We start from the raw sequence: 25597 nt of genomic DNA, 5'->3' as shown, positions 1-25597 counted from the left end.
AGGCTCATGAACTTGTTCTTCTGGCCAATCAGCAGAAAGGAAAGCCAGCAGTAAATCTGGTTACTTAGAGATGAGGCTCCTCGAGTAATAGGAAGAGAAGGAACTAAATCCTGGGTGCGCTCAGAGGAAGAGGAAAGGGGCCCAGGGAGTGGGGAAGTATCAGGTGGCTCCCCAGAAATCCAAGGTATCTTCCTCCAAGGAGATATATGCTTGGAATTCTGGTTGTGGTTCACAGATAAGACAACTGAGCCGACCAATAGGAGGTATGAGAATGAATTTGAATTGTCTAACTCAGGTGAGCTGAACACAACTATTTGTTCCCAGCTTGCTCCAGCAGAGGGGATGACTCCCTATCCCTGGCCTTGGGTAAAGTTTTAAGGACTGGCAAGCTAGTGGTAAAGGTAAGAGCGACTCAGGTGTACCCTGTTCCTGATCAAGGGAAAGATGGGGTGAGGCTAACTAGACACAGAGTATCCTATGTGCCTGCATAGAGTAACAGATTGGGCCTTTTCCATGTATCCTTCCTGGGGCCCTGGCTCACTGGAGTCTTACTGATATGATTCTCCATGATGTACATTTAGGCTGATTATTCCAGAGGACTTGACCTGAGGGTGTGAGCAAAAATCTGGAAAGTCAGTGGTGGTAAAATCTGGTACATGTTGGTTAAATCTTGGCCATTTTAGGAGCAGTTTTTATAGAGGTGTGTTTTGGCATCCTGGCCTGACTGTGTAGAAAGTGGCTGCTGAGTTTAGCTGGACGTGGTGGCTCACGCCTTTAATTTCAGTACTGAGGGAGGCAGACACAGGTAGATCTCTGAGTTTGAGTCCAGCCTGGTCTACAAAGCAAGTGCCAGGACAGCCAGGGCTACACAGAGAATCTACAGTGGCAGGCAACACCCTGTCTCAAAAAAACTGAGAGAGAGACAGAAAGAGGGAGAGAGAAACACACACACACACACACACACACACACAGAGAGAGAGAGAGAGAGAGAGAGAGAGAGAGAGAGAGAGAGACTGCTGGCTCATTTCCTTAAAAATATTTCAAAGAGTTTGGGGGCTGGGCAATCATGGTGGCACAGACTTTTAATCCCAGAAAGAACTTGGAAAGCAGAGGCAGATAGATGAACGTCTATGAGCTCACAGCCAACCTGGTCTAGTAAATTTCAGGCCAGACAGAGCTACAGAGTGAGTGGGAGTCTGTTGGTTTTTTTTTTTTTTTAAAGATGTATTTATTTTTATTCATGTGTGTGTGTTTGTGCCTTCAGTAGTTTATGTGCACCACATATTTGTCTGGAGGCCAGGAGGCATCAGATCTCCTGGAACAAGAGTTATAGGCAACTGCAATCTGCCTGATGTGGGCCGGGAACTGAACCCAGAGTCAGGTTGCAAAGAAACCTGGGACAAAAGTCTAACTGTGGTGTAGATTAACATGGCAAAGCACACTCTGGAAGCCAGGCTCACTCAGTACCTGTGGCTCCCCTCACTCCCCACTCCCCTAAATCCACCCGGGGTGGGGGGTGTGGGTGGGGGTGGGGGTGGAGGGGTGCTGCTTCCCTTCCTCAGTCCTTCCCCCTTCTCCTTCCCCATATAACGCAGCTCTCCCGTTTGGCTGTGTGCGGTCTTGGTTCCTATAGCTCTCTTGGTTCTTTGGTCTGCTCTTGGCCTCCTCTTGCCTCTCTTCTCTTCCTCTCTCACTCCCTCACATCCTGTCCTCTCAGGGCTTGGTGCAGTCTGTTGGCCATGTTGAGGGTACTATTTTCTCTCCCTCCTCTGACCTGCAGATGCCTCTGGCTGTACTCTCCCTCATATCTACAATAAAATCCTTCTCCTCAGCCACATTCTGGATGCAGAATGCCTTCATTTCACTCACCCCAGTCCTCTTGAAAAGCACTGAGTGCTCTTAATCACTGAGCCATGATTCCAGCCCTTGGGTCATTTCTTTTACCCGTATACCCTGGCCATTACTCTGACTCTGTGGTCTCTCAGAAGACTTAACAGCTCCGCACATGGGAGCACAGAAGCAACCCCTACTGCAGAGCTCCGCACCTAGTGTGTCTGGGAAACACCCCATCGGAACCGCCCTGCAATTGGCAGCTGCTTTCCAGCTGTTGCTTCTATACAAAGGAAGCTTGGTTAGAGGGGTGACCTTGACAGCTTCCTGGGGAGAGTCAGCCTATCACTTTCCCACTTCTCCCTCCTGGTCCAGCTGACTGGCTTCCCGGAGCCTCAATGGGGCACAAGGACAATTGCTACTGTCACGTGGTGGATGGAACCACATATAAAGAGGTTGGAAAGAAAGAGTCTGGGCAACATAGTTTCCATAGTTTCCGCTTAACTCCAGCCAGAGTTTCTAAGTTGCAGCAAGCAATTCTTTTAGCAAGCTGCTTCTGTCTGGCTCTGCAGCCCTTCATCACCTCTGAGAGCCTGACTGGAATCACATGACTATTTGCATCTGGTTTGCATATGTCTACACCCACAGGACAGGCCAGCTCCTGAGTTTTAGCCTGTTCCTCCGGAGTTGGGCTTCATTCTTTTGAAAGCAGGGGCTGTTCTTGTATTACAGAGTTCTTGTAGACTTCTCAGCCATTCTCTGCAGGAGAAAATGCTGTTCCTGTAGGATAGGAGGCACACACTGCCAAAAGGGTGGGAAGGGGGCAGAATGCTAAACCTCAGATCACTCTCCAGGTTATTCTGTCTGTGCTGTCCCTTGGGCGGAGGCATTGCTGGCTGTAGAGAAAGGATCAAAATAGGGTCTGCTATGATCTCTGTGATCAGGGAATGGGCATTGTTCTGACTTGCTCATGCCAGAGCTATGTTTATTCTCGGGGTCACTGGGTTTCAGAGCTGGGTCCTTGGTTGTGATGGTTGTATATGCTTGGCCTAGGAAGTGAACTATTAAGAGGTATAGCCTTGTTGCAATAGGGGTGTCCCTGTGGACATGGGCTTTAATACCCTCATCCTAGCTGCCGGGAATCGAGTCTTCTCCTAGCGGCCTTCAGAGGAAGATGTAGAACTCTCAGCTCCTCCCACACCATGCCTGCCTGGACACTCCCGTGCTCCTGCCTTGATGATAATGGACTGAACCTCTGAACTTGTAAGCCAGCCCCAATTAAATGTTGTTTTTATAAGAGTTGCCTTGGTCATGGTGTCTGTTCACAGCAGTAAAACCCTAACTAAGACACTGGTCTACATTAGAGAAATGAGGGTGACCTCATTGGAATTCTTGTCTGTATATCTGAGCAATTAACATGGGTCCTCTATCCTTCCCTTGTTCACCCTTCCAGCAAAAAGCCCAGAGCCCTGCTACACATGAGGCCAGGGTTGGGGACAAAGGCCAACACATCAGTGTTTAAAAAGATGAGAAAGTAATAGTCAGTTCAAAAGGGAAGCTGACACAGTTTCCTCCATTGAAGTTTATAACAATGAGAACCTCAAAAGGAAGTGCTGGCTTTAATCCCAGCCTTCTGGATGCTGAGGCAGGCTGATCTCTATGAATTTAAGACTGTGCTGGTTACAGGACAGAAGGGCTGTTACACAGAGAAACCCTGTCTCAAAAAAGAAAACCACAACCACAGCAAAAGGAGCGAAAACAAACATCTTCAAAGATAGTAGGAAGGGTTTTTTGGACCTAAGAATGACAGGAGTTTTCTCAGGAAACAAAGAAGCAGGCGACACAGCAGAAGTCACATTATTTTGTCCTTAAGATGTATTCATTCTATTTACTGTATGTGAGTGTTTTGCCTACATGTATTTATGGGCGCCATGTGTGTATGATGCTCAAGAAGGCCAGAAGATGGAACTAGAGTTTCATCAGATCCCCTGGAACTAGAGTTATAGATGGTTGTAAGCTGTCATGTAGGTGCTTGGAACCAAACCCAGGTCCTCTGGAAGAATGGCAAATACTCTTAACCACAGAACAGCTTTTCCAGCCCCCAGAAGGCACACTATACTGGTGTAGGGTAGTATAAGCCAGTTGTTGGAGCACGGAAGCAGTAACAGGGGAAAGCCTTTGCTTTGTCTTGATGAGAGTTGGGAGCTAGTGAAGCTATTGTTCTGGTCTCTCTAGACGTCTTTACAGAGAAGACTGGTAAGACCTCTCTTAGTTCAGCTCACTATTAAACCACCAGTCCTTTTGGGAGAAGTACCTAGGAAGACTACAAAGAACTCCCCCTCCAGAGTGTGACTTCAAATGGGAGTCTGTAGAACGCACTCCTACTGAGTGCTTAGCCAAGAAGAGAGATAACTAAGGGTGGGGAGCTGAGATGGATTGTTGGCTGTGGTTTGTGTGAGTGTGGGGAGCGGGGTGGTGGTAAAACCTGACTGAGACTCCAGAGGAAAGAACTGGGAGTTGAGCGAGGAATAATAATTGGCTTGGGATTAGCAAGCTGCTTCTTCACTCCACCTTTGCAAAGTGCAGTGGGTAGCCTCAGGGCTAAGCCTAGTACCTGGCACAAGCAGGCACTCAATCAATAATTATTTATGGAGTCATTAACCATTGGATAATCCTTCCTCTGGTTTAATCCAAGGTTGTCAAAGACTTCCAGTCTCTGATCCCAGGATTCTGCCTTGTCTTGTGTCCTCTGGGCAGGATTCTTTACTGGAAATGGCCATGCCCTAGATTTTTAACCAAGAGCACTTGGCTTCGGGCCATTCTCAAACTAGGAACAAAGCAAGAGGCCAGGAAATGTCTCCAAGGTTCACAAAGTTACAGAGAGTCAAAGTAATTTTTCCCCAAGCAGGCCACCATCATTTCAGATATAACATTCATGTTCTGGGAAACATGGCACTTTCTTTCTTTCAATCTCTCTCTCTTTCTTTTTTTTTTTAAGATTTATTTATTTATATGAGTACACTGTAGCTGCCTTCAGACACATCAGAAGAAGGCATTGGATCCCATTACAGATGGTTGTGAGCCACTATGTGGTTGCTGGGAATTGAACTCAGGACCTTTAGAAAAGCAGTCAGTGCTCTTAACCACTGAGCCATCTCTCCAGCCCAACATGGCAGTTTCTTACAGAGAATTCCATTCCCAGAGCCCTGGATGGTGTGTGTGTGTGTGTGTGTGTGTGTGTGTGTGTGTGTGTGTGTGCACGCAAGCGCACGCTTGCGCATGCACGGGAGGGAAACAGAGGGGGCTGGGGAGAGGACTCATTCCTTTAAGGAGCACTCTTAGATGTAACTGCATTTCCCAGGTTGGGTGGATACTAGCTGACAAATGTTAATAAAAGAGGGGACTAAAAGGTTAAAATGAGAGTAACTAAGAATCCAAAGTCTTTGCAAACAGGCTGGTAATGGCCCCCTCGGGCAGAGTACCATTTAAGCTAAAACACACATAAGGACTCTGAATCAAAGGGTTAACACTCCCAGGCAGGTCTGGGCCTGCAGAGAACCTAAAGAGACTCCCCAAAGCTCCACTTGCCTGCTGCTTAGATCAGATCTGCATTCCTGAACAGGGGCACCTATAGTAGAATCCCCTAGCCCATCTGTCTAGGCAGGGAAGAAGAGTGCTACTGATAGCTCTGTGCTGGCTGATGTGACCCTGCCATCACTTTAGGGGACATCAGAGAGAGTTTATAAACCTCCTCTGCTGTTGCTTCTGGTGCTTCCTTCTGTGGTGGTTTCCTTCCCTGAATTCCTTGGGGCATTTTTAATTATTAAGCAATTATCTTTATTGTCCTTGTTTCTTTACAGTACTAGGGATCAAACTAGACCCTCTTTTTTTTTTATGTTGGTGGTGAAGGGAAGGGCAGAGAGATGATGTGAGGAAGACCAGAGGTTCTGGAGGAGGTAGGAAGGACGTCAGATTCTTAGGAGAAGGTAGGTGGAGTTGTTTGTTTTGAGTGCAGGTGCCTGTGGCTGCACAGGTCAGAAGAGGGTGTCAATCCCCTGGAGCTGGAGTTAACAGGCAGCTGCGAGCTTTGTGATGTGGGTGCTAGGAACCAAAGGCAGGTCTTCTGCAAGAGCAGTGAACACTCTTTACACCTGAGTCATCCTGCCAGCCCAGAGAATCATTTTCTGTGGGAACTGTAGTCAGAAGACAGATTGCAATGTGCCAGGCATGGAGCACTGTCGCACAGGATGAGGTCATTCCTTCCTGAGGAAAAAAGAAAAGAGGAAAAAAAACAAGACAGGACAAAGAAGGGCCTCTGAGAATATGGAGCCCCAATCCTGTGCAGGCAAGAGGAGGAGGCCTGACAGAGCACAAGGAGAGAGAAGGTGTGTGGTCCTGTGTGGAAGGTGCAGGACATGAAGGGGTTTCTCTCATGGAGAGACTCCCCTACACTTTTTTAAGAATTGAAGGTGGGGGTTGGAGAGATGGCTCAGTCATTAAGAGCACTGACTGTTCTTCTAGAGGTCCTGAGTTCAATTCCCAGCAACCACATGGTGGCTCACAACCATCTGTAATGGGATCTGATGCCTTCTTCTGGTTTGTTTGTACTCATATACAATAAATACATAATTTTTAAAAAAGAAGAGGAATCAAAGGGAAGAAAGGCAGATAAATCCAAAAAAGAGAGAGAAAGAAATATTTAGGCCGTTGAAGAGTGAGATGATAGGGGTGGTTTTGAACATAGAGACACCGTCTTTTCCTTCATACTTCTCATTGTGATATATAGGTTTCCTAGAGCTTCCATAAAAACTGGACACAAACTAGGGTCTAAAACAATGGCTTACTGGTTCACAGTTCTTAAGGGGGAAAGTTCAAAACCAAGGGCTTGCCAAGTTGGTTCCTCTGAAGGCCACTAGGGAGAATGTGGCCCAGGCCTTGCTCCTGCCTCTGGTACTTCCCATGGCTTCTCCTCTGGCTGGTCCACCTATCACTCCAGTCTCTGCTCCCCACTCATGTGCTATCTGCCCCCATGGGTGTCTGAGTTCACATTTCCCTTTTTTTTTTGTTTGTTTGTTTGTTTTGTTTTTTTGAGGGTTTCTCTGTGCAGTCCTGGCTGTCTTGGAACTCTCTCTGTAGACCAGGCTGGCCTCAAACTTAGAAATCCGCCTGCCTCTGCCTCCTAAGTGATGGGATTAAAGGCGTGCGCCACTGCCTGCCACATTTCCCTTGTTTTCTTTTTTTTAATTGTTTTTGCTGGAGGTGGTGCCACACACCTTTACTCCCAGCACTCAGATCTCTGAATTCAAGACGAACCTGATCTACAGTGCGAGTTCCAGGACACGCAGAGCTATACAGAGAAACAAACCCTGTCTTAAAAACCAAAACCAACCAACAAATCAAATCAATAACAATTAATGAATAAACAAACACACAAGCAAACAAACACATGAATAAAAAATAAGTTTTGGCCCAGCAGTAATGGCACACGCCTTTAATCCCAGCACTCGGGAGGTAGAGGCAGGCAGATTTCTGAGTTCAAGTCCAGACAGGTCTACAGAGTGAGTTCCAGGACAGCCAGGGCTGAACAGAGAAACCCTGTCTCAAAACCAAAAAAAGAAAAAAAGTTATGTGTTTGTATTCACATGTGAGGGCATAGGTGTGTCATGGAGTATGTGTAAATGGTAGTCTGAGGAAAACCTCTATCTTGTACCTCCTTGAGGCAGGACCTCTCATATTGTTTGTTGCTATACTGTGCACCCCAGGTTAGCTCAATTGCCCTTGACCTCTGGCAATTCTCTCATTTTACCTCTTGTCTGAAATTATAGCCATGTGCTATTGGGTCTGTCATTACTAATCTGATCTCAAGTTGTCAAGACTTGTGCAGTAAGTACCTTCTCCCAGCACAAAACTTCCTTCCTGTACAAAATATGCATTTGTATGTGTGTGGGCGGGGGCGGGGTTCTGTGTGCGTGTGGCACACATTTATGTGGAGGTTAGGGAATAGCTTATGAGAGATGGTTCTCTCCTTCTACCATGCAGTTTCTGGGAATCCATCTCCGGTCATCCAGCAACTGCCTTTGCCCCCTGAGCCAGCCCAGCAGTCTCCCTCTTCTCATAAGCACACCAGCCTCCTCCAATGACCTCATTTAATTTCACTATGCCTATCCAGACACGGTTTCTAGGGAGGGGAAAGCTACAGAAAGGAGTTTATGCCAAGGTTATTGGTTAAAACAACTCTAAACCATTATGTCCACAGACTCTCTCATCTAGAATTTATGTTTCACATAGGCCTCAAGAGAATCTTATAAGGGATTCAACAAAAGCAGTGTGTACCACTGCCCAGCCCCTAGAAGTAAGTGCTCTTTTCAAATGCTTCCTCACTGATTCTTAGAAAGGCTTCCTGGAACAAACTCCAAATCCCTTCACTGTCCTTCGAGAGTTACTGGGAGACGATGGCTCTTCTGTCTTTGGTCATGGAGCTGCCAGTTTGTTCTCTAATCATAAAAAGATTGGTGTCCAATTTTCATTCCTCCCCCCACTTCCCTTCTTCACCCAGATGTCTGCTAATCCAAACAAGAACTGAGATGGGCCCTCAGGGATGAGTTAGGATCTGTGGCTGCTCTCAGATGAAATAATGGCCAGCCAGAGAGAAGGTGTCTTAGGGGCAGGGGATCGAGGAAGGGTCCAGGGACTCTGCAAAACTATGGCACCATGATAACAGCCAGCCTCCATTCCCCTAAATCCTTGTGTTCTAGAAAGAATTAGCTGTCGACCTGACACAGCCTGAATCATCTGAAAAAAAAAAAAAGGATTCAGGGGAGTCATTGTCTTTTTATAACATTGCTCTATGGACAGATCTGTGATATGAGCATGTCTTCAGAGAGAACTGGGCAGGACAGCTCAGCCTACTGCGGGTAGTACCATTCCCTGGGCAAGTGGTCATGGGCTATATTAGGAAGCTAGCTGGTGCATGAGCCTGGCAAGGGTGTCAGCATGCCCCATCCTCAGTGGATCCTGCTATATACTCCCTTGGCTCTAAGTGAGAATTCCTATCTTGACTTCTCTCAGCAATGGGACAGTGACCTGGAAGTGTTAAGTTAAAATACATACTTTCTTTCCCAAATTGCTTTTGGTCATGGTATTTGCCAGAGCAACAGAATATAATTAGGTCATCTTCTTGGTCACAGAAGCCCAGGCTATCTGATCAGAGAGGGATCTTCAAATGGTTTTGCTCCAGCATATTGGAATCCATGTTGGGTTATAGAAGCCTTAAAAAATGATAAAGCTATCAAACCCAGCCCAGAAAACACACGTTCACAATAGTGTTGAGATTGTTTCAGCGCCACACAGACCCTGCTGAACTTGCTCATGAAGCTACAGCTGAGAACCCCTGGTTTGATGCTCTTCTCATCCCCCTTCTCCTGAAAAATACTAGGTGAGGGAATGTAATTGGTTCTCTTCCACCATCATTCTGACATCGTCCACCATCATTCTGAGGGTCTTCTTGGTCTAATCACTATTCAGAGTTTGTTTCTATAAACAAACATGGCTTCTGGCTTCTGTCAAAGAAGGACATTTGAGATGTCTTTGCTTTGGTAACGGTGCCATCGAAAGAGTTCTTGGCCGGCCTTAGAAAGTAAGCCAGCCGTTGGAACGCAGAACTTTGCAGTCTTCTTCCCTGGGATGCAGATTCCGTTCCAGGTATGCAATTGTAGAGAGAGAGAAAGAGAGAGAGAGAGAGAGAGAGAGAGAGAGAGAGAGAGAGAGAGAGAGAGGAAGAAGGAGGAGGAGGAGGAGGAGGAGGAGGAGGAGGAGGAAGAAGAAGAAGAAGAAGAAGAAGAAGAAGAAGAAGAAGAAGAAGAAGAAGAAGAAGAAGAAGAAGAAGAGAACTGTCGGAGAAGGTAGACGGTCTTGAGCTGAAGTCATTATGGGAAGCAAGGTAACTCTGTGATTTGCTATGATCTTGGGGCGACACCAAGGAGCACTTTTCTTGACAGAAATCTCCAAGAGCCCACAGCAAACACTCCTTATGCACACCCAGGTCCTGCAAACATCCACTGCCTTTGACTCTGGAGCTCTGATACAGGTGTGCAGGATGCTATTAACTGTGAGGCAGGTTAGGGGGTTTTATTGGGAGATTTTCTAAGAAAATCTTGGAATGGGGACAAGTTCTGGAGAGGTCTTTAAATTGGAAATGACCAAGTGGGGGAGGGTTTTGCATTGTGTCCTTGGTTTGTTTTAGAATTCTTAGAAGACTCTGGACTAGGGGCAGTATGTGAACAGGGTAGGAGCAGTTTCTCTCAGTACCTTGTGGACTAAGGGCCGGTGGGGTCCGGACCCTTCCCCTTCGCCCAGTGTTTCAGTTGCCTGCTACCTCCTCCAGGCCGAAGGCGGGCCGGGGAGGAGAGAGGCCAGAGGGGCGGACCGCGGCTGTGCAGGCGGCGGTGTGGGAGCTCGGGGGAGCCGGGCCGGAGCCGTCGGGCGCCCGGCGACAATTCCCCCCGCGGCGATCGCAGTGTGCGGCGGGGCGGTGGGCGCGGAGGCGGAGCTGGAGGGGGCATGCCTGGCTGCTGCGAGGCCTCGGGGCGCGCCCCGGCCGCCGTCCCCACCTCCGCCTCCTCCTTCTCCTCCTCCGTCTCCTCCTCCTCTTCCAGTCCCGCCGCCGCCGTAGCCAACATGGCTGCGCCCCGGAGCCCGGGAGGCGGCCGTTGAGAGCTGCCCGATCGTCCCGGCCCCGAGGCTCGCAGGCCCCGGCCCATGGGCCCCGCCGCCTCGCGACTCCCGGCGCGCTAGGCTGCCGCCCAGTTCGGCGTGCAGCCCGCCGGCCTCGGGAAGCCCCGGCGCCGTCCGGCGGGGCGGGGCGGGGCGGCGCGGGCCGCCACCATGGAGCCGCAGCGCCGGGAGCTGCTCGCCCAGTGTCAGCAGAGCCTGGCCCAGGCCATGACCGAGGTGGAGGCCGTGCTTGGGCTGCTGGAGGCAGCAGGAGCGCTGAGCCCCGGCGAGCGGCGGCAGCTGGACGAGGAGGCGGGAGGCGCCAAGGCGGAGCTGCTGCTCCAGCTCCTCCTGGCCAAGGAGCAGGACCACTTCCAGGACCTGCGCGCCGCCCTGGAGAAGACTCAGCCTCACCTGCTGCCTATTCTCTACCTGAACGGCGTCGTCGGGCCGCCGCAGTCTACAGAGGGCGCGGGTGAGTGGCAGTCCCGCGCGGCCCCTCCTGCCCTCCGGCCACCCCTTCTCTCTGCAGCTCACCAAGGGGGTTGGGGGGGCCGAGGCTCAGGTCGCAGCCACCGCTCTACCTGTATGGCGCGGGTGACACCTTCTCTCTTATCCTACCCGGGGAGGGACGGATGCCTGGAACCTCATTCACACCTCCTGCCTCTGTTCTGCGGTTTTCTGGGAACAATAACCCCCTCACCGAAAGCCTTGTCTTTCCTCTCCTTGTTGCTACTGCTGCAGAGTCCTCCGGAAGCCACCAGGTCTGGTGGCGGGGCGGAGGTCGGAAGACACCTCGGAAGGATGTCGGTCAGCCCCCTTTCTAAGCTTCTCACGGTCGGCTAGCCCTTCGGGAGCCCTGGGTTGCAATCCGCAGGAAGGGAATATAGGCCAGGGGAAGATCCCCTAAGTTCTGATCCCTGCAACCCTCTTTAGGTCACTCGTGTCTTTTCACTTTGTGTCCGTGCCCGTTTCCTTCTCGTCCCCTGGACCTCAGTCTCCTAACTCGCCCAGATTTGCTGTGAATTATGCACACCGCCTTCCCCGGTTTCTTTGGAAATTGTGGGCCCGGAAAAGTTGAGGAAGTTGCATTGCACCATGGGAAAATCTTAGTAGTGGTTGCTGTGGCTCGGTTCCCTCCCGGAGAGTTCTGAGTTCCCGGTGGAGGAGAGCTGAGCACCTCTGAGTGGTGCCCTTTGGAACCCCTGTGTTCTTGCTCTTGGAAGTGACTGAGTTGTAAGTGTGTGTAGGGGGAGGGGTGCTGCTGGAGTTTGCGACTAGTGGTAGGCTTGTCCTGACTGGGCTGTGGAGAGAGAAGCCAGCCTCCTCGACAAGGAAGAAGGCATAGTACAGAGAAAGGATGAGGGCTGGCATGTATGGTGTCTGTTGTGGCAGGAACTCTACCTTATCACATTTAATCGCTGTTAACAGCATGTGAACTATCCAGTATTCCTGCTTTGCCAGAGAGAAAACTGGCCTGCAGAGGTTAAAATGTTTAACGGATTGAATGCTAAGAGTTTTGAATTATTGTCTATTGCTTAAAAAAAAAACATATTCAGAGCCTGGAGACAGCAAGTGTGTCTTGCCCTTGTTTTAAGTTGAATCAATATACATAATAAAATCAATCAAGACACATGTAAAAGACCAGTGAATGAAGCGAGCTGGAAAAATAAAACTGCCCTTAGCAACGTGCGGGCCAGAGGTTGAGGAGACCCGTTTATGGGACTGTTAAAAGCTATCCTTATAAAGGGAGTGGTTTTATTAGGTGTCTCTGGTAGCAGTCCTCATCTCCATGAGTCCTTTCAACCCTGTTTTCTCTAGCTGAAGGGAACTGATATACAGAGAGGCTAAACTGCTGCCCCACAACAGAGCACTTCATGGATGCCCTTCTGTCTTCCCTTGGACTTTCGTATTCTGTCTCCCAGACCTTCATGCTGTCCCTACAAGTATGGTTTAATGGAGTTCCTGGGCAAAGCCAGTAGTCTCTTTTGAATGACTCGAAGTTGCTTAGAAGAGGCTCTCGAATGCAGCTGAGAGAATAAAGGACCTCGTCAGATACCTTTTTCATTCTAACTACTTCTATATATCTTTGAAGAAAGAAGTTTGTCAAAGATTTGCTTCTAGAAGTCCGTCTGAGGAAGCACAGAAGTTAGAGGGCAGCCAAGAAGTCCTCACGGGGATGTGCTAGTATCAGCCCTAGGATTAATATCTAGACTACCACAAACTAGAGGACAGATGGCCATGTGTTAAGTACATCCCTCATGCCCTGTAGAGAAGGTGGGACCTCTGGTCTGATCTTTAAGGTTCGTCTCTTGCCCTCTAAGGAATGGGATACCATAAGGCTGAGATTTATCCCTAGGGCTGTGATTTTTAAAATCCATTTCCCCACACTTCAGAATTTTATTGCTTCAAAGAGGCTCATGAAATCCTTAGAAAAATACTTGTCAAGGAGGTTAAGTTTGTTTTATTTAATAGGTTAGAAGAAATTGGGGTAGCACTTGATACGGCAAGACAACATCCGGAGGCTTTGGTGACTAGTGTGACGTGTGATGTGAGTCAGTGGGTGACCATGTGTCTTGGTAATACTGTGACTGGAGGAACATGGGGTTGAGTTAGGGGGGAGCAGGGGCTCCTCTCCTGGGCCTGACATGCTGTTGTTGAGCATATTGTAACTTATCTTCACCACCTGTGGCCACCCCAGTGTCACAGAGGAGTGTCTTAACATCTTCATTACATTGAGTTCCCAGGGCCAGTGTCAGGCACTAGGAAGATCAGAGGACAGGAAGGTGACAGACACCAGGAGCCTCTCTCTTATTTCTTGTCTTGGGCAGTTCCTCCTGTAAGCTGACCAGGCCTTCTCACTGCCATTTCAAGAGATTATTGGTGTTAAAGAACTCTGCTATCTTGCTCACACATGGATTTGTAGGGAAGGGAGTGAATTTCTTTGCCCCAGCTGGTGACAGAGAGGTAGAAACTGCCCTTGACTGGATGATGGGGTCTCTTGTGTCTTTAACTGTGTCAGAGTTGAATTTGGTTATTGCTTCAGTGTTTTTCTTATGCTTTAATTGCATTTTCTGATTTCTCTCACAGAGATCCTTGGATTCTCCTTCTGCGTAGGGCCTCAGGGTCTACAGTGTGGGGCCCAGGGTACCCTGCCTCCTGCCTTAGTCCTTGGAGTAGGGCGAAATGTCTTCAGGGAGGGATGAGATGTCCAGCTCCAGGGAATGGGCTGGAGTGAGGCAGCCAGGAGGCTGTCCATGTATCTTAAGGCCTTGGATTAGTGGGACACTTGAGGGGAGATGGATCTGTTGAGTGACAGATACAAGAACAGACACAGGCTTTTTGCTTTCTTACAAACTGTGTACTGTATGACTTTCTCCAGCACTTTCGCTTGGACCTAGTGTGGCTCTGACTAATTACCATCTAAATGTCAAGGGCTTCTTAAATGGTTTTGTGCCAGGCTTCTCTTGGAAGACAGAAACTGGCTTCCTGCTGGATCTCACCACCCATGTGCTTAGAATTGTCTTGTCTCTTCCTGTCCCTTTCCTCCTCCTGTGCCTTTTCTTCATTTCCTGCAGAGAGGGAGCGAGATGCTGTCACTAACACAAAGAGACTATCATAGGATCATCTGCTGAAGAAGTGGAGGGAAAATTGGAGGAGAAAGTGGCACTTGAGATGGAGCTGAAAGGGTACCCGCCATCCATCCATCCACCCACCCATTCATCCATCCATCCACCCACCCACCCATCCACCCATCCACCCATTCATCCGTCCATCCATCCATCCATCCATCCACCCATTCATCCATCTATAGGGCTTCTCTGTATAACAGCCCTGGCTGTCCTAGAACTAACTCTGTAGATCAGGCTGACCTTGAACACATAGAGATCTGCCTGCCTCTGCCTTCCAAGTGTGGAGATCAAAGGTGTGTGCCATCACACCTGATTTTTTTTTTAAAGATGTATTTTATGTGCATACGTGTTTTGCCTGCATGCGGAGGTCAAGCGAAGGCATCAGATTCCCTGGAATTTGAGTTACAGATGGTTGTGAGCTGTAAGGGAATTGAACCTGGGTTCTCTGCAAGATCAACAGGTGCTCTTAACCACTGAGCCATCTCTCCAGCCCCCTGGGAGCAGGGCTTGGAATGCAGAGAGGGTTGGAGGGAGGACAGCAAACACTGAAGGGACTGTAGAGGATACAGGCTGCTGGAACAGAGGGGATTGCCATTGAATGTGAGGCAAGACTGCCTCGGGGATCCAGTGAGAGATTTGCACGTTCCTTGATATATAGGCGTTGTAGAAGGTGAGGCTGGAAGCGTTTTTTTCATTTTTTTTGAAACGGGGTATCCCTTTGTAGTCCAAGCTGGTTTCAAACTTGTGGAAGTCCTCTTTCCTTAGCCGTTTGAATGCTGTGATTACAGGCGTGAGCCCCCATGGCCACCTAGACCCCCTGTCTTTCTCTCTTTTCATTTAAAAGGGAACAACCCTGCCAGGCTCTTCTAGTGCGGGTGGCCCTGTGCTGCCAGGTGTTGGGTATTTATTATTCCCTGGTGACTGCCAGGGTCTTTTGTTTCCTCTGCTGCCTTTGGGCACCAGCTATTTTTGCTTGGTGTACTCTGCCCTGGGGATCAGTAGGTTAAGAGACATAAGTACAGCTCAAGCCAACATTTGTCTCTCAGAGTTAGGCTGTTTGCTGCAGAGGAACCTGAAGACCGTGGTTGCAGAGAGGTTTCTAACGGGGGAGGGGGGGGCAGGTCGTAATTCTCTCTGTTCAGGACACCATGACAACCTAGCTCAAACCATCTTAGGCAAAAAGGACAACTTATTGATATATAATACAGGTCACTTGTCTGACAGTGGTCCCATAAGATTATAGTAACCCAGTGACGTTTCCGTAAGTAAACTCCATGATGGTAATGCCCAGTCACCTAAACATGCCTGTTTAAGCTCTATGTTAAATGACATAGAGCTACATTCTAAAACCTTAGCATGATGACCCTTGCCTCCTGAATCGTGTGAGCTTTTCCGTAGCCTCGGGTCTCTGTGGGCTTGAAGTTAACTGGCCCTGGGCAGGGAAGGAAGGCAGCTCTAGCCAGTCAGACCCGGCAGAAAAATCTTCTGGAAGGATTCTGATTGTCTTGATGGGCTGTGCACCCATTTGAGGCAGAGTGGCTGTAGCTGAGGTTAGAAGGCTAAGGTTGGTTTGGCTTTGTCCCCATTATTAGTGACCTGTTCCAGTACAAGGCAGGGTTCCCCCCCCCCCCCCCCCGAGACAGGGTTTCTCTGTGTAGTCCTGGTTGTCCTTGAACTCACTCTGTAGAACAGGCTGGCCTCGAACTCAGAAATCCGCCTGCCTCTGCCTCCCAAGTGCTGGGATTAAAGGCGTGCACCACCACTGCCCGGCTCCAAGGCAGGTTTTAAAGAAGCATTTTCTCCTAGGTAAGATGAGCAGGAGGGATAGTGTAAAGAGAAAGACGGTATGCCTGGCACTGTCCTTGATCAAATGAGTAGCTCAGCTCATCACTGGAGTGGGCTGATGGTGGTCAGGCCCTGAGCAGGACAGTTAGCTTCTCTACACGTTTCTTGCTGTGTTATTTTAGACGATTACTGGTGGTGGAAATGCTGGTGGTCATCTGAACTTGTAGAATCCTAAATACAGGTACCTAATGTCAGGCGGCCTGGAGTCTGTGGACTCGTCCATCCGCGCCGCTGTCCAGCACCGACATGCTGCTTCCCCTAGGGGGCGTTGTACTCCGGCCATAGCCTGGGTCTCTAGGAGGTTAATGCTTAGGTTAGCTCTCCCTCATCCCCACCACCTCGCCCTGCTTCCTGCACCTCCCTGAATCCCCTGGCTCCTGGCCCAGGAATGATGATGGCCAAGAAGATGCAGGAGAACAGGAAGAAACCTCAAAGAAAGTCACAGGAACACACCAGCCTGGCAAATGTCCTTCCTCTTTCTCCTCATCCCTCTTTCCATCAGTGACTGTCATCCAACAGGGCCTGGACTGCCCCCTTGAGACCTCCCAGGTCTGCCCTTCTGTCAGTGTCATTCTGGGGAAACTGAGCCCTGTCGTTGCCACAGGTAGTCTTCTCTATTTGGAAGTCTCTTAATAGCTGAATGCTTAGCAGGGGAACTGGGTGTTTAGAACTGGGGAGACTTCTGAGCTCAATGTTGAAGATAACTTTAAGATTCATAAAATGGGATTTTTTTTTAAAGCTTCCTTTTATAATACATGTAGTTGGGAGTTTTTTCTGGAAATTTTACAACAAAGCAAAGCCTATTCCTTTTTTGTAATAATGGCACACTCGGACAATTTTAGCAGTTCACGAATTTCCCAGCAGGCCTGTTATCAACCACACTATCAGCAAGCCTGCTGGGAAGTCCAGTCTAATGGGTGAGTGAGCCTTGTCTGTCATCTTGGAAACTCTTCTCTCCCAGGTCTCACTATGCTATCTCAGGTGCTATTCTCCTTCACCCAGAGCTTGGCCCTAATACAACCTTTATAAAATACTCACTGCTTCAGAGTGCTGTGTGACAGTCAGTGGTGAGCACAAGGGAAGGGCCGTGGGTTAGTGTGGTGACCCATGTCACATAATAGTGACAGTAGGGACCGGGGATGGACAGATTGCTGAAGGTCTAGTTGCAGCTCCTTGTGAGCACTCTGGCTCTGTGGCTATGAATCTCTCCCACACAGTGTAATGCCCCAGAGGTGAGTCTCCTTTGCCATGTGCTCCGTGCCTCTTTGAGCAGCTCTCAGATGCGTCTCACTATGTCTGTGATGGAAGCTGGTGGCATGACATTGGCGTCTCAAGTCTTCAAGGTCACCCACCAGGTACCAGCTGTGGAGGGCTGGCTGCTCTAGTCCTGCGAGACAACGTTTCCTTTTCAGATTCTAATACCAGCCAACTGTCCTTGAAGGAGCCTCCATGTGGGATCTGTTTCTAAGTGTGGGTCTGACCCTGGCTGAGCCTCTTAGCTTTCTGGCCCTTGTTCAACAGCAAACAGAATTAGGGAGGCACTGAATGGGGAGTTTCTCAGTCCGGTGGGGTTCTGAGCACTCCCCAGATGGCTTTTAGTCCCAGGGGTGTGTGGCAGTCGTGTTGGAGTGGATTTCTGGGGGTGGTTCCAGCTCTGCACTGTGGTTATCCTACTCTGCTTTAATGCTAGTGTGAGGTGGTTTCGATTCTCTACCTCCACTTCCTGAAAAAGGGAGTAGAGTAGAAGTATTTTGTCTCAGTTTGTGTGTGTGTGTGTCTGTGTGTGTGTTTGTGGTTTTTTACCCCTACCTCATATGAAGCACCTGTACCTTCTGCAGCCCAGTGGGAGGGGAGCTCTGCGGTGATTTCCTGGGAAGATGTGGGCTGGAGGGACAGCAATCGGGCCCAGAGCAGCAGCGCTGAGTTGCCATTGCTGGCTGGAGCTGGGGCTGCCTGGTGTGTTTAGCAGGGCATTTTAAATGGGATAGAACCAGAAATAACCGGGAATTTTTTTTCCTTCCCCATTTTCCTAGAACGAGTTGTAAATCTTTACGCTGTGTTGTTATTTTTGAGGTGGAGTTCCACAAAAGGACGGCAGAAACATTTTTGCCTGAACAAGTATTTGGAGTATCCCATGTAGACTATCCAACCTTTATCCTGGGAAGGATGCTGACTGACGTTCACTTCGGCCTAGGGGGCGGAACTCGTCTGCTCTGAGCTGTTATATTTTTAGTAGTAAGACTTACACACCGTAAGATGTACCTGAGTCACTCTGCTTTCAGTCCACCGAGGTAGAAGGCGTGAAATAGCGTCTGCGTGGCATTTAGTATCTCTAGACTGTTGGATAGCTCACATCATCATCTGTTTCCAGAACTTTGCCATCTCGTAGAAGAGAGTCCATTAATTAAACAATGGTCTGTTGCTCCCTCCCCTCAGCCCCTGGTGACCACTGTTCTCCTTTCTGTTCGCATAAACGTAACTAGTTTATATATCTGTTATAAAGGTGAACTCAGTGTCTCTGTCTTCCTCAGAGATAGATAGGTAGAGAGAGAGAGAGACAGAGAGAGAGAGAGAGAGAGAGAGAGAGAGAGAGAGAGTGTGTGTGTGTGTGTGGCTTATGTATATTCAAACATGTGAAGAGGCCAGAGGAGACTACGGAGTCTCTTCACCTGTCATTCTCGCTCTGCTCTCTTCTTTGGACCATGTAGCAGTCGAGATACAAGCTTTTAAAGAACTGTCATATTCTTTGCTTTCTGTCCTTAACACCTTAGTTTGGGGTGGGGTGGAGGCCTATTTCTAACATTTTTCTTTTGTCTAAAATGTTAGTGCAATACACGTTCACACATGCACGTGCATGCACACACCTCCAAATACATGTTGCTAAGATTCAGGGCAGCTCTTTTGGATTGCAAAGGAGTTAATTTCAGAACTTGTCTGTGACTGCCTCCTTTGAGGCAGACCTTAACCATCCCATCACAGCAGAATTCAGACCAGGCAGTCTTTTCCACTCCTTTGCAGTGCTAACAGCTTCACCCCAAAGGCCTTGAAGTATGCTCGGCATTTCTGCTTCACAGACCACTCAGGCTTGGTTCGCTTTCTCATTTCGCATCCAGGGTACCAGCTCTATCAAGATGTCCTTTCAAAAGGCCTGGGTCAGCATTTCCCCCAGGAAACATGTTCTGAGCACTGGCCTGATGGGATGCACATGGATGCTGTTTTTGCCTTGGCCCAGCTCTGTGGTCCAGTGCATGCAGGTAGTGCTGCTTTGAGCAGGCCTAACTTCTTATCATTAGGCTCTTGAGAACAATTGTGGGCCAGTGCGCTTTGGGGCTTTGCTAGAATGGCTTCAGAGACTGATTTGACCACAAAGTCCTTTTCTTTGGGACATCTTAAAGCATCCATGTTCACGTGGTCCTGGGACACAGCACGTATCACTTATTTCATGTCCCCTAGTCCTCTCATTTGGAGCGCCCAAGCCATAAACATTTCTCTTACTTCTGATGCCAGTCGAACTAGACATGCGGTTCTGGGGCCAGTAGCTGTCAGATTTTAGGTTTGTGTTCTCGCTGGGCCTATGGAGCTTAACTGGAGTTCATGGACATTTGAGGTGCTTTTCTTGAGGATTAAAGCAGCAGGATTGGGTCTTGGGCCTTAGAAGTCAGGGGTTCTAAGGGTGCTCGGGAGGATGGAGGGGACTGCTCTGGTGGCTTGACTGCTGCAGAAGATGGTTTCTGTTCTGAGAATGTCATGGAGGATGAATGAATGGATGGATGGATGGATGGATGGTCCAGGTGTCTTGGATATTGTAGGTGAGATTGGTGCTGGGGAGCAAGGCTCTAGGATTAGAGGCAGTTGAGTGCCATGAGCATACACTTGAAGGCCTAGCAATTTAGGTTTACATCTTAAGTGTTTCCATCCTGAATTCTGTGTCTCTAGCAGAGCCTAACCTTCATGACTTCCTCTTCCTCATTTGACAGGGATTAGTAGTGCTCTCTGTGGCTTTGGTGAGACCTGCTGCCTCTGTGCTCGCTGAGAGTGGCTTATCCTTAAGAGGAACAGTAGCCTCAGACTGTATGTGGACTCAAAGCATCACAGGACACAGGCCATGAATGGGGTTGGTATGACAGAAGCTGAGAGGCGAATCTGCGGTGTCTACCAATGAGGAGAGAACCTGGGGTGTCTGCCAGTGAGGAGGCTGTGCCACTTTGGTGGATTCGTTTCCCGAGGCCTTGGTCTTAAGGAGGCATCACCTGCCCTTTGTAGTCACCTGTCCTCAGGTGGACACCGTGGAGATAGTGAGGCCAGTGCTCTTTGGCTAAGAGAGATGAACGCAGGGAGGCCAGGGGAGACACTGGGAGGCAAGAGGGAACTCAGGTTAACTGACGCCTTTTCTTCCTTCTATCCTGCCTTTTAAATGGTTTGTCTTTTCAAGCATGTAGAAATGGTGTGGATGATAAAAAAAAAAAAAGCAACCCTGGACCTCTGCTGACCTCTTCCAACAACCTTAGAATCCTCTAGTAGTTTAAAACAAATCATAGCTAGCATATCACTTCACTCATAAATACCTCAGGGCTGTCTTGAGAAAGCTGACTGGAGCTGATCCCAATATTGCCTGTTTGTGTGAGGTCCCATGGCCTTTGGGCCTTTGGGCCTTTGGTTAGGGGGTAATCTGTACAGATCCATTCACAGCTTCATCTGTCTGTTGTGTCCGTCCCTTCCATCACTTGTCAGAGTGTGCTTAGTCCCTGCTTCTACTGTCTTGGCTCTGCTAAGTGCTGGGCCCACAAAGGTCACCCCAACACCAGCCAGCATTAGCCGTGCAGGGGCTCTGAGCCCACTCTGAGCACACTGCTCTGGATGTGGTAAAGCAGCTTATGCCAAGCTGGTGTTCAGTTGTCCTTGCTTCACCACGTAATTTGTTTAAATACGGATTTTAACAAGACGTAGCTGTTACATTTAGTTGCTGTCATCATCAGATGCTAGGGAGCAGGGTCTCATCATGTAGGCCAGTTCTGGAACTCATGGCATGGGGCATGCTTAGCTTGGGTCCCCTTCCCCAGCCCCATGCCTGGAGAGGAAGAGCTGCCCCCAAGCTTTACCGGGCTTTCCTGGAGGGTGGGGGTGGGGGGAATGTCCTGGCTGGTCCCAGAGGCTGCTGTATAGGAGCTTTGCTTGTGCCTGCTTCTTCTGTGTACTTTTGTAAGTTTCCTTTTGAGGTGAAACATTTTAAAAATGACCCAATGTGCCTAATGAGAAACCAGTCCCTGCTCCCCGGGATAGCGATGTATGGAGAGTGAACTGAAGCCCTGCTGGACATCTGGTCTGTCAATGTCATTGTCGTTGTGAGGACCAACAACCCATTTATTTATTTATTTCTGGGAAAAAAAGTCCTCTTGAGCTTAAAACAAAACAAAACAAAACAAAACAAAAAGCTGCCACTGGCCAGCCCAACCCTACATTGCATAAGAGAACCATTATCCGGTTGACACATTAACCAGCCCTAGAGAACTGCCTTGTAGGAGGCAGCCCCACTGGGGACAATTGCCTGTGAATGGGTCTGACTTTGGCAGGAGGAACCTCTATGTGGCTTTCTGTGGCAAAGCAACCCCTCCCCCCAGCTGCTGCCCTGCTTGTCACTAAACAAAGCTGTGTTGTGGCTGTTTTTATTTTTTTAAGATTTATTTATTTTATGAGTATTAATATTTTTGCCTGTGTGTGTGTGTGTGTGTGTGTGTGTGTGTGTGTGTGTGTGTGTGTATGTTAACTACAAGTGTTCCTGTTTCCCATAGAGGTCAGAAAAAGGTGTCACATCCCTTGGAACTGGAGTTATAGAAGATTGTATGCTGCTATGTGGGTGCTGGGAACTGAACCTGGTCCACTATAAGAACTGGTTAAGTGTGCTTATCCAGTGACCTGTCTCTCTAGCCCATGCCTGGGTTTCTGTAGCTGTAGTGTTCTCTCTCAGTTTACATGTCTGCATGGCACATGTCTGACTCTTTAAGATGCCCCTAGACCTGCAAACAAATCTGTTTTCTTTTGACAAATGCTTTTCACACATGCTGAAAATCTCTCTCGCCATTTTAAAAAATGACCGCATAGCAGAGAGCTGGGAAGCAGCACAGTTTGGTTTGTATTTCTGTATGTGGGGCCAGGGTGGGGTTGTTTATGTCAGAGGACAACCGGCAGGGGTCAGAGTCCAACCGGCAGGGGTCCCTTCTCCCCCACCCGTGTGGATTCGAGGAATAAAACGTGGGTTGGCAGACCTGGAGGCAAGCACCCTACCTGCTGAGTCGTCTTGCCAGCACCCTTTATATATGATGTAATTTGTTAAAATTTCATAATATTCTGAAAGCAGCATGCTGTCAGGAGTAGCAGTCATCTCTATTCTTTCCAAGTCACCTTCATTTTTTCTTTCCTGGCCAGACTTGTTTTCATGGTTTAATTTTCATTTTAAGTATTTATTGTTTATTTCCTTCCTTACTTAATGTGTTTGGGCTTTTTGTCTGCATCTCTATGTACCACATACGTGGTTGGTGCCATCAAAGACCCAGGATCCCCTGGGACTAGAGTGACAGAGGGTTGTGATCTGCCATGTGGATGCTGGGAATTGAACCTGGGTCTACGGGGGGGGGGGGGGGGGGGGGGGGGGCAGTCGGTGCTCTTATCTGCTGAGCCAGCTCTCTAGCCTTCAACGCTTTATCTTAAGCGGGCCTCAGCTGTTGAAGACACGGTTGGAAAGGATCTCAGAGACTAGTCCAAGCTCCCATTCTACACAGGAAAACTAGCAGTCTAAGGACACAAAGAGGCAGATCTGGAGCTAGGATCCCCTTTCAGACTTGGAGTAGCTTGGCTGGGGTGTCTTGGTGTCTGAAAGTCTGGGCTGCGTTTTCCTCATGTAGGCCTGGCGTAGCCGTAAGCATGGGCAAGTAACAGGATACCCCAGTGTGCTAAGCTGCACTCCAGCTTTAGTCCCAGGCATTGAACCCAATCCTTTACCAGCCCATGTGGTTGATATTTGTGTTCTACAGTTGGGTAAAGTAGGCCAGTATTGAGTGTTTCACTGCTCTCTCAGGCCACCAGCTGCTCTGAGGCTGGCAAGCGCTGGAGTCCTTGTCCCTTCCTTCATAAAGGCTGTGTTTGTTCTCTCCCGCAGGCCTTCCTGTGAAAGTCCCCATTGAGATTTCTGGGTCCTGAGCCTGGGGTACCCCTCCCCTTTGCATCCCATCACTGATGCCTTTAGCATTTGGGTTCTGAGCACCTGTTGCCAGATGGGGCTTTTGGATAGTCCTAGAACATGAAGTCTAAATTTGGTGCTGAGTCAGAGAATGGGCCTGACTTTGGCAGGAGCCTCTGTGTGGCTTTCTTCCTGTGACACAGCAAAACCCCGTTACTGATGCTCCTGACTCCTTGGTGCTTAGTCACAGGTCAAAGTTCAAGCAGGAATGCTTTCCTGAGTCTCTGTCTCAGAGGAAAAACTTTTCCCAAAAATAACATGTTAGAGGCCCACAGAGCCTGAGTCAGAGTCCACCCGGGTGGCTAGCTTTAGGGGGACTGGATCCAGAAGAAAGGGAGAAATTATATAGAACCCTAACTTGGGGTTCTGTACCCCCTCCCCTGAAAACAATGTTAGATCTGGGGGAACCCAATTTTCAGGGGCTTTGTGTGAATGCTCCCAAGTCTATGTTCCCCTCATTGCTGATAGAAAATGGTAGGTGACCTGTATACATCTTGTCATTGGCCTGCTCTGTTCTACGGACTCAGGGAGGGGGAACAGAGTAGTATCAGCCACCCTGATTCTGTGGGAAGTGGTCAAGTCTCGTATAACTAACTCTCCTGCCTCCAGCTTCCCACATACAGAAAAGCTTCTCATGAGACTAAGTCGAACTGCTCTCCTGTGTTGGCCTCTTGCACTGGATCCCACGCTTTAGAGTAAAGCCTACCCATATCAGATTTTATCTGTCTGTCTATCCATGCCTCCCTCCATCTGTCAGCCTGCTTCTCACCACTACTTGGTAGTAGACACCTCGGCGTGCTGAGGCTGTGAGCATAAGAAAGTTTCCAGCACCACCCATGACCCATACTAAGTGCGGGTCTGTTCTCATAGGCGTATAAGTTCTGTTTCGCAAAGGGTTCTCTTGTTCAGGCTCTCTGCTTGTAGAAGCATCTGGAAGCTCCAGCCTTGCTTATTGTCTTCTTGCTTCTCACCTGTTTTGTAGTTTTTAGGCTATGGGAAGTGCTTTTGTGTGTAAAAGAAGGCTCTTGACCTCCCTCCCCTGTGGAGTTTATCATCTCATTGGATAGCCCCAAGTGAATGAGTTGTGTCTAGCAATACTGATGAGCACCTTGGACTCCTGGCCAGGTACTTAAGCAAGGGAGCATGTGCACTAAGCTGAACTAGATGCAGGGCCTGAAGGCTGCAGGGTGCTGGAGAGGAGGAAGGAAGGAGGCAGGTGTGGTAAGGTTGGCGCTCAAGGCAAAGGCTGGGTGTTTTTGGAGACGCGACAGAGAGCTTTCTTTCTGTGACTAGAAGTCTGTATGGGAATCCTGGGCTTCTGAACAGGGCATTTACTGGCAGACTTGGGGATAATGAGGCCAGGCTCACCAGCCTCTGGCTGTAGCTGGTGGGAGATGCAGGCAGGTCCGGTCACCATGTCTAGCCATTCTCAGGGGCTGGATGGGGAAGGATTGCAGTTGACAGTGGTCTGTGTTATGGGAAAGGAACACCAACCGGTTTCCCAGTCTTCCGAGGGGTCTTACTGGCCATCTGTGAGTTGGGAGTGGATTGAAACAGCAGCTTTTCCGAAACTTCAAGCCTGAGAATGCTGGTTGCAGTGTTGGGATGTGAGTATCTATGAATCCTCTGTGGGGACTGGTCCCACGTGAAGATCTTCTCTCTGGGCCAAAGGGAAGTGAGTGACCAGCTCTCTAGACTTATCCCCATGATCACTACCTCTACTCTTTCTAGGTCTTGGTGTGCTGATGCTGGAAATGGAATCTAGCCTACCTTCAGCTAGGAAAGGTAGAAGGGTTCCTCATAGGAAGTGACCCCATGCCTCTCGGTGGCTGGGTGCTGAGCAGGTATGCATTAGTGCTTCATGGGGAGGCGGGGTGCCTGCTCAGTTACTTTTGCATTCCTTTTTCCTCCTTCAGACCCTCCAGCAACCCAGCAGGATTCTTTACCCAGACTTAGAAGTGGAGTCACAGATGAGGGATGCCCGGGGTGCTCTGGAGGCAGTTTGATGGATTTGAGCTGAGGGTCTGGTACAAGTGTAAACTGTTTTCTCTCTCTGTTTCTGTATTGGCGAAGTGGAAAGAGTTATGGAATTTGATATTGTGAGAATTGGGAGAGTTCCTGTCTATGAGGTTTTGCAAGCGGTGCCTGGCAAACGTAAATAGTAGGGAAGTCCAGCTTTTATCTTTGTTATTGCCACAAGCTTGTGGCTCAGTGCCACCCTGGGGACACATGTGTCTATAATGTCACATTTAAAGCAAATTGTTCACCCAGATAATGGTTAGAATACTTGTGTTCCCCTCAGACCCCATACATTCACATTGCAGAAGTTCTGATCTGTCAGAAG

General features: G+C 48.9%; 1 protein-coding gene across 9 annotated transcripts in view; it reads left to right on the top strand.

The window, feature by feature from the left end:
- Nucleotides 1-10243: 10243 nt before the first annotated feature.
- The window catches only part of Dlg5 (discs large MAGUK scaffold protein 5), a 111968-nt gene continuing 96614 nt past the window's right edge, over nt 10244-25597 (top strand). For 5 of the 9 annotated variants that reach the window (XM_006519560.3, XM_017316199.2, XM_017316198.2 and 2 more), the window contains exon 1: nt 10476-11017. In XM_006519560.3, the coding sequence (XP_006519623.1) occupies nt 10714-11017 (304 nt within the window). In that variant the 5' untranslated portion in view covers nt 10476-10713. Of the gene's footprint in view, nt 11018-25597 lie in introns of all 9 variants that reach the window. The other 4 variants (NM_027726.1, NM_001163513.1, XM_017316200.2 and 1 more) reach the window with 2 other exon arrangements.

Source organism: Mus musculus, chromosome 14, assembly GCF_000001635.26.
Source record: "Mus musculus strain C57BL/6J chromosome 14, GRCm38.p6 C57BL/6J".
In the NCBI taxonomy this organism is placed as follows: domain Eukaryota; kingdom Metazoa; phylum Chordata; class Mammalia; order Rodentia; family Muridae; genus Mus; species Mus musculus.
This window is presented reverse-complemented; position numbering and strand designations above follow the sequence as displayed.